The 12,129-nt window shown below is 45.2% G+C and overlaps 1 protein-coding gene across 1 annotated transcript in view; it reads right to left on the reverse strand.

Annotated features, from left to right (window-relative positions):
* The window catches only part of PID1 (phosphotyrosine interaction domain containing 1), a 256,999-nt gene extending 249,712 nt beyond the window's left edge, over positions 1-7,287 (reverse strand). The window contains exon 1 of the mRNA XM_055290867.2: positions 7,014-7,287. Within this exon, the coding sequence (XP_055146842.1) occupies positions 7,014-7,043 (30 nt within the window). The 5' untranslated portion in view covers positions 7,044-7,287. The remainder of the gene's footprint in view (positions 1-7,013) is intronic.
* Between the last annotated feature and the right edge of the window lie 4,842 nt (positions 7,288-12,129).

Here is a 12,129-nt window from a genome sequence, read left to right on the forward strand (position 1 = left end):
CTTGGAAATGAGCATCACTGGAAAAGTAAAAATCACCAATATAACCCCTGATTCAATGAGAACCTGCTAGCAGCATTGCTGGAGTGGAAGGAAATGTTGCTTCTGCGACCCTGACCACAGCACCCCTTCTCTGTGCCCTGTTTGAGAATACTTGCCACGCTATATAACCTTCTAGCTGTGGATAGTTGGGAGCAAATATGCATTTGATGGCTTCTAGAATGGCTTCACTTATCTAAAATTTCTTTGGGAGCAGTGGACTCTCAACTCAATAGTATACACGAAATTTCCCAATAGTCAACTTCAGCATGACTTCCCTTACTACATTTATAACATGAGATAACTAACACTTCATCCTGACCTGGAGACCACTGCCTGGCAGAAACTAAAGGAGATATAAGAGGTATGTCAACTCAGACCATTTTCAGGATAGTCACACCCAGGCCTCTCTAAAATAGGGACCCAAGTGATCAAGGGCCACAAGGTATATGGCCCAAGCCCCAGCCCAGCTCACCCATACCCTAACACCCACTATCATATGTGAACCTCCATCATCTTCACCTCCAACTGTAAAGACAATTGCATTCTGTGCATCACGCTTTCCTATACATCGAGAATAAAAGGAGCTTCCCCAAGTGAGGAGACAGAGACAAGTGGACAGTGAGCAGGTCATTAACGTACTGGTTCTGGCTTATAAAGCTGAGCTAGCTAGGGATCTTCTTCATATGAACACAAACACTGAAAGTTACAATCATACTAGGAAATATATATTAAGCCCAACTTTGAACAATAAGGAATAGGACTGTGAGTCCTCTAAGTTTACAACTATGCCCTTCTTCTCACCCTTCACCCACACCCAGCCTAGTACTTGGGACGTAGTAGACAGACAAGAAAGGTGGACAGAAGAGAAGACAGGAGCTCAGATCTAAAATCAAAACTCGATTCCTACAGTGGCCAACCATAAGAACATTAAGAAGTGCTTCTGTTTATTGAGCACCTACTATACGCTACATACCAAAATCTCTGCAAAGCACATCTCTCTATTTTACAGATAGGGAAAGCAAAGCTCAGAGAAGTTACAAAACTGAAACATTGCTAGTAAGCGATCAAGTCAAAATTATTTATAAAGAGACAGATATGCTTTTTTTCTCATTTTTTTTTTACCCAAATGATTTCTTATTCAGGAAACAACCTGGCTAAGAAGGCCATTACTGGAGCCTCCCTTATCAAAGTAAGAACTCAGTTGAAACATAAGAGGGTAGAGGAATCCTGGGCCATCAGGCATGGGAAAGAAGACCTCAGCCAGATTATTGATCCACGTGGCATCAGCATTAAGTGGAAGAGCACGTCGAGATGCTAGAAGCATTGAAATATGCCAAAGTCACCAAACAAGTCTGTGTCTTTTCCCTGACACCTTCCTTTTCCTTGGCCTCAAGGGTTAGACCTGGTGAATACACTGATGCTTTATCACTGATTAGCAGCTAAATAGGTATCACAACTTTTTTTTTAAGTGAACACAAAAAGACAGTAGACTAATTCCACTAGACTTTAAGGAGGTCTTTGGACAAACGACTCAACTATTTCTTCTTGCTCTACTTATATAAAGCCTCTGTTTAAATTTGTGTCCATGGGGCTGAAAGAAGCACACTGCAGTCATTGAGTGTTCTAGACTAGTTTTATTTGCTGACCACTAACAAGTCCCTGAACTGCTGCTATTCACAGAATAAAATACCTTGTGGAAGGCAGTCTGATCTCCAGTACCCTTGAAGCTGTAAGACTGATTCTCCCAGAGTCTCCTCCAGAGCTAATTTTCATGGTAGAATGGGGTCAGTGTGGAGGGGTATGGGAGGGACCTAATCTGGAACATCAAACAAAATGCAGAAGTTGCCTAACACTCCAAGATAACTCAGTACAGTCAACACGCAACAGCCATTAGGCCATGCTTAAGCAACGGGCACAGAGTTTTTTCCCAGGCTAGGATTTTGCAAATCACTTGGTAGAGATCTGCTGACAAACTTGGAGAAAGACTCAATGATGTAAGATAGCATTTTATTCCTGAGGGAGGCTAAGGCCCCGGATTAATGACGACTCCAAGTTTTCCTTATGAACAATAGGGCCCGATGTTTTGTGCTTACTCAACTACAATTGATGAAAAGAACAACAAAATCTAGAATGGGTTTAGTGAGAAACCTGTGCCTCTGTAATAATAGCTTTTGCTTTTTTCTAAGCAACTGCTCTGCAAATCTCCAACCTCCTCCCTCCTTCGCCCCGTTTTTTTTTTTTTTGTCTAAACTTGGAATGAATGTGTACGCAATCCACCCTAATCACCGGCTTTCAAGGTCTCTAGTTTGGATAAATGCTATGTGCTTCAGCTGAAAAGCTCTTCAATGGCACTTGTGAATTTTAACTTCAATAGGAGACAGCAGCTTATGTGCCACCAAAGATTTGAGCCACCAAAAACAGAGTAGCCTTTGGTCAACCCACTGCTTCAACAAGGAATAGGACAGCAGCCTCTCTGAGCCCACAAGACAGTCATTGCTCTAATTGTATTTTATTAATAACAACAACACAAACATGTATATTGCACTGTGCCTATCTTATCCTTCTGCACTATAGTGAAGTGCTTAAGAAGTAAGGATTGGAGCCAAACTGTTTGGTTCGAACTCCAGCTCAGTTCATTTCTAGCTGCTCAACCCTGGCCAAATCACTTCAACTCTCTGGCCTTCAGTTTCTCTATAAAATGGGGATAAAAGTGGTTACAGGATGCAAATGAGCCAGATAGTTAAACTAAACCTCCTCAGCACAGTGCCACACACAGTGCCTGCACCACAAAAGCAGGTTACTAGTATCTTCCCATTCTTATTCTTTGTTCCTTTTGTCAATTTGGTCAGCCTGGAAAAGTGTCAGATTTGCGGGTTTTCACTCTGCCTGATGGGCCAGGGCTAATGGTCTCCAGTTGATGTTTTAGAGGGTTTTCCAGTCTCACTTCTGAGGGGAAAAGTGAAAGTGGCATCATCATAGAGAAGAAAAATCTAGAACGATCCACACTCCAAGTCAAGACAAGATCTGCCAGATAGGACAAGGCAGAGAAAGGGTGAGATAATCCTCAGAGGAGGACTTTGCCTTCTGAACTCCCCAAATAGTATTTAGCTGTAAACTTCAACCACTTCATCAGCCAAAAGTTTCAGAAGAAACCAAAAGAAAGCTTTTTCAGGATCTGGGGTCCTCCCTACTCTTCACTGTGTTTCTCCCTCTTGTGGAAGTGCTAGTACACAGACGTTGGCCACAACGAGGGTGAAAAAGGAAGTAATGGAACAGAAAAAATTGCCCAGGCTGTAAAACTCAAATCCAGCTTTGTGAATAAAAAGCTGTTTTTTCTGGATCTGCCATGGAGAAATGGTAATCTCAGTGAAGGCAGCTAGATGATTATATTGGAACCTTTATAGAATGCCTCATGAGAAGATGGTTACATGTAAACTTCACAGTTAGAATCTGCTAGAACTCATATGTCTATTACATTCCACTCTATCCTAGTAATAACTACACCAAAGACCTTTAAGGATGTGTTGACCTCCTTCGTTTCTAACTCAGTCTTGATTCATCTTTCTCCTCCTATCAAGGCCTCCAGAAAACGCATCTGGTAGCTCACTGAAGACATTTGCTCTGAGAAAATACTTGTTCCCATGGATGGGACACACTCTCGCATGGATGGGTTTGTTACTTCTAAGGGAGCCGTACTAATCATGAAGTCAATCCAGAAACCCGTACAAATTTTAAAATTTCAAGGCCAGAGGTAATCTCATCTCTATTTCATAAAAACCAATAGGGTTTTTATTTGTTCTGAAAAGTCTCCTTTACTTTTCTGAAAGGAGTCTGTTTCAAATCTGCTTCTTTAAAAATGTATAACTCTCCTCAATCCCTCCAAGAGAAAAAAAAAAAGTCTGCTGTGCAGACGGGAAGGTGAAAAGAGAAGAATTCATATTTATTCACTGTAAAAAGTTAGGGTGGTAAATTAAATCTTCACATCCCTTTTGATCCTATTATATTTTTAATGGCAGAAGCTCCCAGCGAGGGCTCGAGTGGGATGCAACAGAAGTTTTAACATTCAAGGGAGCAGATGAATTTGCCTCGGTTTGTGTGACTGAATGAGAAATTACCCAGTGCAGCTCTGCTCAGGGCAATAGGTCTCTTTGCCTGTGCTGGATTTGGGTCAAACAGCTAAACCTCAAATCAGAAAATATCAGCATCATTTTGTGGGGACACAGAAGTGTGGGTAATGATAATAATAATCAAACTTGATCAAAGATGCCATTTCCTGAGCAAGGGAGCCAGTCGCTACACTCGAAAGTCCACTGTTTAGAGGGTGACTCGTCTGCGCAAAGATCTATCACACTCCCCTGGGACACACACTTCTCAAACCAGCCTCATCGAATATGAACTATATCATCAAGAAAGGGTCTAGTTATTTTCTTCCATCCCCTCTTTTGATTCTAGGTATTGATAAAATAAATCGACTCCTTAGTCCTATTAGGAAGTTCTGGGAATGTTTCCTTGAAGGATTTTCTTCACTCTGGCTCATCTAAATTAGAATGTTTGTACTAAAGATTAATGAGAAAACATTAATGAGGTTGAATGAGAAGGTTTAAAAAGATTTGTGAAAGGCACACGGAGCTCAGACATCATTAAAGAGCAGGGCTTATTCTCAAGTTTGCTATCCAGCATGATATCCACTGCTGTCTCTGTGGCCACAGAGTCTGGGAGTGGCAAAGTGGCCTCTCACTGAGGAATCGGACAGGCATGTTTCTATATCATGGTGAAAGGAAAAGAAAAGGAAAAAAAACCCAGACAGCAAACAGAGATTGTGACAAAGATAACCACAAAGAATGTAAATAAAATATGATAAGCAGCTCACTCACCGTCTCATCCTCAACAGCTCTCTCAGAGGCAAAAGTAAAAACATATAAATTATGTGTTTTCAAGAACAGTCAAGCAAAACTCTTTGGGAAGAAGCCACAGATATAAAAAAAATTTTCCGCATTTGTCTCACTTCTCTAATCTCAAGGCTTGAGATGTATGTACTTTCAAAAGAGACTCATTGAAATTTGGGGAGCATGAAGTTGAGCCTCCTGTCGGTAAGGACCTTCCAACAGTGACTCGGTCTTATCGGTGATAAACCGTTTATCTGAGCTTTCAAAAGCCTAAAACCAGGTTCTTTCAACAAGACACCCTGAAATAAAATAAACGCATTACAAACACAAACTGCAATAAACCAGGCTCACGCCACAATGCACACGTGCACATTTCACAAAACAAGGGGGAGACATTTCTAGTGAGGAGCAATCTCTATGGGAAGGCAAGTGAGAGCACCCGCCTGCCAAGGGTCACATATTCCAGAGCCCACAGGATTCCCTAAGTGAAACAGGCCAGTAGGAAGAACTTGAATAGTAAAAAATCTACAAACTCTTCAGAGGTACAGATCATTAGGCCATAAAAGCCACCTCAAGGAACTTTGGTCACATCTCTCTAAGGACTTCCAAAAGCTACCCTCTGCACTTGAACAGGAAACCTGCCAGCTCTCCTCAATCATTCTGCTCCTTTGGAATAGAAGTTACGCCTTTAATGGAAGGAGAACTTCAAATGTGCCACTGGTATCTGGTGCCACTGCCAAAATACATTTACATCACCTTCTGCCAGTCATTCAGAGCCCAGTGTTGATATTCTCTTAGTAAGACAAGGAGGGAGTTAGGAGGTTGGTCATCTACCTCCTCATCTGCAAGGCTAAATGCAGGTTTTCTTGTTTATTCTACTTGCGGAGGAGACCCTGGGGAACTTGTCTGGTGTCTCAGGCTCTGATAAAGTGAACACACTCCCCACAAATCATGGTCCAGGGAGATTTGGAAAGGAGCTGCGGGGCATCTGTTTCTGCTAAATGCAATGCCCTCTGCAGGTTATTCCTCTGTATGAGGACTCCTAAACAAAGGTTAGCCTCTCCCTGCATCTGAGAAACTGTGCTTGGGGCTTTAAATGTTCATTGAGAAGCCTCCAAGCTAGCCAGGGCCTGGCCTCACTGTCCTAAGTCTTCAGACGCACTCAGCCTCCAATGGTGCTGTATTTTACCAGTTAAATACTTCTTCAAAGTTTACTACGAAACAATGTGGCTCCAAGCTTTCCAAAAGTTTAACTGCAGGATTCAGTGGATTTTATCTGGCAGAGTAGCTGCCGTGACTCTTGACAATATTTGCCAGCAAAAGGCAGTCCTCAAATCTTGCAACCAGGGCAATCCCAAGGCCCAACGTGTCACTGAAGGAGTTCTTCTGGGAAAGGTCCCTCTTTCTCTTCAATCTCCCCTGCAAATCCCCAGCTTCCAGAATCCAATTCAAGGCAATCTGGCATTTCAGGAGACAGCAGTAAACAACTTTTGATGGGATAACCCAAGACATAAATATTCCTGGCTGAACTTACTTTTGATTCTTAGATATCTGAAGGAGCTTGGGTTTAAGGAAGATAAAGGGAGAGAACCAATGAATAGGGAAAAATAAAATAAGTAGCATACCATGACCAAGCCAAATCAAGCTTGATATTTCCACATTATATTGGCAAATGGATGCTTTCACATACCACTTGTTCTGTCTTTCCTGGAGACCACAAAAAAAAAAAAAAAATCTGGATTCAAAAATCCTAACCCCAGACCACTACATTGTGTCAGTGGAATGCAATCTAAATTGCCAGTCAGAAAGTCCAACCTTATATGTACCAACCAACACGCACACAAGCACCTCCAAGCCAAAAGTTGTAACGCCTGAATCCGTGCGTGTATCAATTTCATCATCCCCATACCCCTGCCGGGTTCCTGGTGCTGGGTTAAACCGACAGCATCATGTTGCCATCCATGCGTCTTACAAGATGGTTTGGGCAAATCCCCTAAAGTAGGCAGAAGCAAAAACTAGGTACGTCTGCCCGGGCACCTCCTCCTCCAGGCTGGCTCCCTGCCTCCCGGCCTCCCGGGTGCCCCTTACCTGCAGGCGCTCCGTGGCCGGCTGCCACATCTTCCAGCCCTGGGTTTTGGCAGAGGAGACGCTGGCGAGACTGTCGATCGCGCCGGGGGGCGAGGGGCTGGGGTCCCGCTTTACATCTGGGGTCGGTGTCCGCGGGATGTGCGTCCTGGCGCTGGCCACCGCCGCCGGGTGGGCGTAGGGGGCTGCGAGCAGGAGGAGGCGCGGCGCTCAGCTGCCGGCAACTTGTGGGCACGGCCGCGCGCCGGCTGTCCTGGCGCAGCTGCGAGAGGACTGCGCAGCTCCGCCCGGACCCGGCGAGCGCGCGGCGGCGGCGGGGGCGGCCGCTCCCTCCTCCCCCGCCGCCGCCGCCCGGACCTGCGCGCTCTGAGCATGCCCGGGGCGGGCGCCCAGGGGCCGCGCGGGGCGGGAGTGCAGCGCCGCAGACTCTAAATCCTAGTGAGGGGTGAATGGGGAGGCTAGAACAGCCGGCCCTTCCCTGCAGGAAGCCCCCATTGGGTTGGGGTCTGGGAAAAGGGACAGACTGGCTGAGGGGGGAAGTGCCTGGAGCCAGGGGTGGTGGGGGTGGCGGGGAGGTCGGGGATGGCGGGGGTGGGGGAACTTACTAAAATAAAGAAACCGTAGCCCCGGGGGTCCCCGGTTTCCATATAACAGGGATCTCTGAAGTGCCTGTGCTGTGCCTGGCGCTGTGCTAGGGAGACACTTCCATTCATTCTTCCCACTCCAGTTAACTGAGCATCTATTAGGCTCCAGCCCCTATGCTGGATTCTGAGGATGCAGCGACGCAGAATTGAAGACAAGAGAATGTTGTTTCTCTCTGGAGCTTACCTTCTGCTTTGGAGAGAGAGTCGTGACTGAGCAAACACATCAACAAGCCGGTGCTATGTCGGGTGGTGATAAAACAGGGCATATGTGGGAAGAAGGGGAGAGGAGAGCTTCTTAGACAAGGGCCCTGGGGAATGCCTGGAATAAGACCTGAGAGATGAGAGGGATTGGCCATGAGGAGGCCATGCTTCATGATGGGGAGAGTGTTAGGCAACAGGGGTACCTTAATGGCGCCGGTTCCGGGTTCTTCTCCCCTCCTTGACCGGGCACTGTCTGAACCCGCCAAAGGAGGGCCAATCAGAAAGAAGCATCTCCTGCCTTCCCTTGGGCCCGCCCCACGTAGGCCCAAGGGATATAAAACCCAGCACACCAGCAGCTCTCTCTCTCTCTCTCTCTCTCTCTCTCTTCTCTTCTCTTCTCTTGCTTCTCCGCTCGATACCTCCAATAAAGATCTCTTGACCGCGACGGGTGTAGTCTGATCCTTGCCCGGACCCGTTCAAAGAGGACTCGACCTCTAACCTATACAGGGGTGAGGAGGGCCATGCAGACTCCCACATCACTAACTCATCCTGAGATCTGCCAGGTGCAGCAGGAGGCTCTGAGAACCCAAGGGAAAGCCGCTCTGGGCTCACAGGGCTGGAGGCACCCCGGCTAGTTCTGGCCACCATGAGATGACTTCCTGTCCTAAACAGGCCAGCCCTTCCCATTCTCTTGACAACTCGGCAAAATAACTATTAATATTTTCACCATGTGGATCAAACAAATGAGGCTTATAAGGTTTAGGTAACTCGTCCGGGTCACACAGCCAGTGAGTGGCTTAGAGAGCGCACAGTCAGATGACTTCAGGGCAGGAGATCTGGCCCTGTGCCTCTAACTGACCATGGAAACCCAGTAGAAAGAGCATCCGTCTGGGGCTGGGGGTTAAAGGCACTTGGCAAGTCAGGGATACTAAGCTGATTCTGGAGCTGATGAAGAGTGGGAGAGGAGAACACGATGGGAAGAACTCACGACATAGCATGACTAAAGAGAGCAGCAGAGAAAACACAATGTTTGTGGGGAGCCCTAGGCTCCTACAAGGCAGGGTCCTCAGAGCAGAGGGGTGTGAAAGAGGCATTTCATACTGAGACAGCTGCACAGCTTGGGCCCTGAGCTACCCACGCAATGTCAAAATCCACAACTCCATGTCTGGAAGGAGGATCTGTCCATTTTCCTTGTTCTGCGTGACTACAGTGATTTCCAGATATGGAACCACTCCAGAATCTAACTCTCAGCTCATCGGACCCTCGCAGCAACTCTCTGTGGGACAGAAGCCCCTATCTCCCAAGGCTTGGGGAGCACAGGGTTCACAGAGTCACACTGTGGGGAGTCACAATGGCGACTCAGATCCAGGATTCCAGGCAGATCCTTCTGGATCCCGCAGTTGCTGTGTTGGTGCCACCAGCCTTGGCAAGCCCAGAACCCTCAGTGCCTCTAGGAGCCTCTGGCAAAGCCACAGAGCTGCCTCTGAAGAGCTTGTCTCTGTCTCCCTGGATATCCACAAGACCCTCCCACTCCTGCCTGATAACCACCTGAACCTTCTCAGCTCCTTCTCCAGTTCCTGCTACTTGCACTGAACTTATTAATAAATCTCTTTTCGTGAGGTGTTTGCATGTCAGCCCTGCACGGACATGTGCCTCACATGCTTGGTGATATGATCTCTGTTTGCTTTTCCAGTAACTCCTCCTGCACACCTCCACACCTACAAAATTCCTCATGACCTTCCCAGCCCCTAGTTCTCTTTTATCAAATCCCAAAGTAGAAAGAAATGCATTTCATTACAAAAATCTAGAAAATCCAGACATGCATATAAACCCCAACCCCCAACCCCCCCAGGAAGCTAAAACAGGAATAGTCAGTTGCCAGGGATGTCTTCAGACTTAAGCTCTGAAACCATCCTTAGTTGCAGATGCTTCCGTGGAAAAGTGATTTTGTTTTAAATAGCAGTGGAATGAGATAAAGGCCTAAATTCAAATCGCATTAGAGCGTTAAATCCTGTCTTCTCACCTCCGAACGTAATTAATTGTTATGACTCAGTAATACAGCTTTTAGTACGGAGTATGATGCTATTTAAAGAGAAAAAGCTTTGGCTCTGTAAAGATTGCTTTCAGTTACCGTTCCCACTTTGCAAACAGATCTGGTAAAGAATGTATTTAAACTCAAATGGCACTCCTGTTTCAGTTACCTTTATGCCACGAATCAGGAAGCTAGGGGAGGGGTGGAGGAGGGACAATTGCAGGCTTGTGGGAGGTGACAAAAGGATGGGACAACCTCCCACTCAGATTTTGCTCCCAAGTCTTCTCATTCAGGAGGAGCCTGCAATGAAGGGTGAATGAAATAGAGACATCTGCTGGCTAGAGATGAGACCTGCATGCCAATCTCTCCCAGCTCTGTTCTATGGCATTGGAACCTCATCCTTCCTGGTGAATCTGAAAATGCTGTCTTAGGATGTAAACAGGTTTGTTCTGAGCAAGAAACCACCCTTAAAATGAGCAGAAGGTGTTTTGGGGCAATGAGTAGAAATATTAGGCACATAAATGTGTGCCTAATTTCATATGCTTAGTCTCCTGCGGTTACCAAAACAGGTCTAATCTTGTTAATAAATACCATTTGAAGGAAAATGACAGAAATCAAAAAAGCTTGACAAGGCGCAGATGCGTTATTCACACATTTGGTTCAGAAAAATAATTACAGCATCCCTAGAAATTGTGTTAAGCCAGATTTGATCTAGTTCATGGTTCTGAGCCCTAGCATAAGCAACCTCAATGTCCAAGTCAGAGTAATGGTGAATGAAAGTATGGTCCAGCATATCAAGGAAATATTAAAATATTATGCACCATTTAAAAGGATAATTATAAAGTTGTGTTGCAACTGAAAATGATACAATTATGGTTTTTAAAGTAGGATAAAATGTATATAATTTGAATATATGGATAAAATATGTATCAATCTCAGTAAATGTTGGAAAGGAGCTAGGACAAGCGGAAGACTCAGGTTGAATCCTGGCCTTCGAACTGTCTACCTAGGTATCAGCTTTTCACAAGTCATTTGCCTTGCCGAACCTCAGATTTCTCTTCTATAAAATGGGTGATAGTGTTACTTACGACTTAGGATTTTTGGGAGGAGTGAATGAATTAATATGTGCAGCATTCCTGGCACATGGTAGGTGTGTGGGAAACATTCGTTTTCATCCCCATTATGTTTCTTTCTCTTTTTATTATTGGAATGATCCAATTCTCACAAAGCGGCCCATGCTTCCTGTGGTTACACTATTTCCATTTGGCATATTTGTGGGTTTCAATTATTTGATTTAGATTCTCAAATAAAAATGACAAAGGATATTCAAGCTCACTTACGATTCTTTTTTCTTTTTTCACTTTTTTCTTTTTTGAGATGGGGTCTCACACTGTCGCCCAGGCTGGAGTGCAGTGGCGGGATCTCGGCTCACTGCAACCTCGACCTCCCAGACTCAAAACAATCCTTCCACCTCAGCCTCCTGAATAGCTGGGACTACAGGTTTATGCCACCACACCCAGCTAATTAAAAAACAAAAATTTATAGAGATAGAGTATCGCTGTGTTTCCCAGGCTTGTCTCAAACTCCTGGGCTAAAGTGATTCACTTGCCTTGGCCTCCCAGAATGCTAGCATTACAGGTATGAGCCACCACAGCTGGCCCACTTACAATTCTAACTTAAGCAGATGACAGCAAAATTTATTATGGTTGTGTATTTAGCAGAATTATCATTAAAAAGCTCTTGTTATGGTATCACTAACCTTATTTCAAAATCACCAAAACAGCTATATGTAAATGAGCAATATAAAAAAGTCTGAAAATTCATTCGACCATTTAAACCTCCCAGTAGTGATGGAACCACTGGCTTTTGTCCCTACAGAGTGATAGGAATTTATTGGGATGTTAAGATGACCTTTAACAGGGTTGGATTGGCTCATTCGTGTGTTGTGACTCTCCTACTCTTGACTCCTCATATCCTCACGAACCTTAGACGTGTGATAGATTATTTTCAAAGATGGCCACAAAAATCTCCCCTCCCCCAGGAAGTCATGCCCATTTGCACTGTAACTTGCCCATTTCTCTCATCATGAGATGCAATCTGTCCACACCCTTGAATCTCTGCTGGACTTGTGGCATACTTGACCAATAAAATGCAGTAGATGTGACACTGTGGAACTTCTGAGCTTGGGCCACAAAACACTTTGCAGCTTCTGCTCTCACCCTTCTGGAACATAAGTCATCCT

Source organism: Symphalangus syndactylus, chromosome 8 (assembly GCF_028878055.3).
Source record: "Symphalangus syndactylus isolate Jambi chromosome 8, NHGRI_mSymSyn1-v2.1_pri, whole genome shotgun sequence".
NCBI classification, from domain to species: Eukaryota; Metazoa; Chordata; class Mammalia; order Primates; family Hylobatidae; genus Symphalangus; species Symphalangus syndactylus.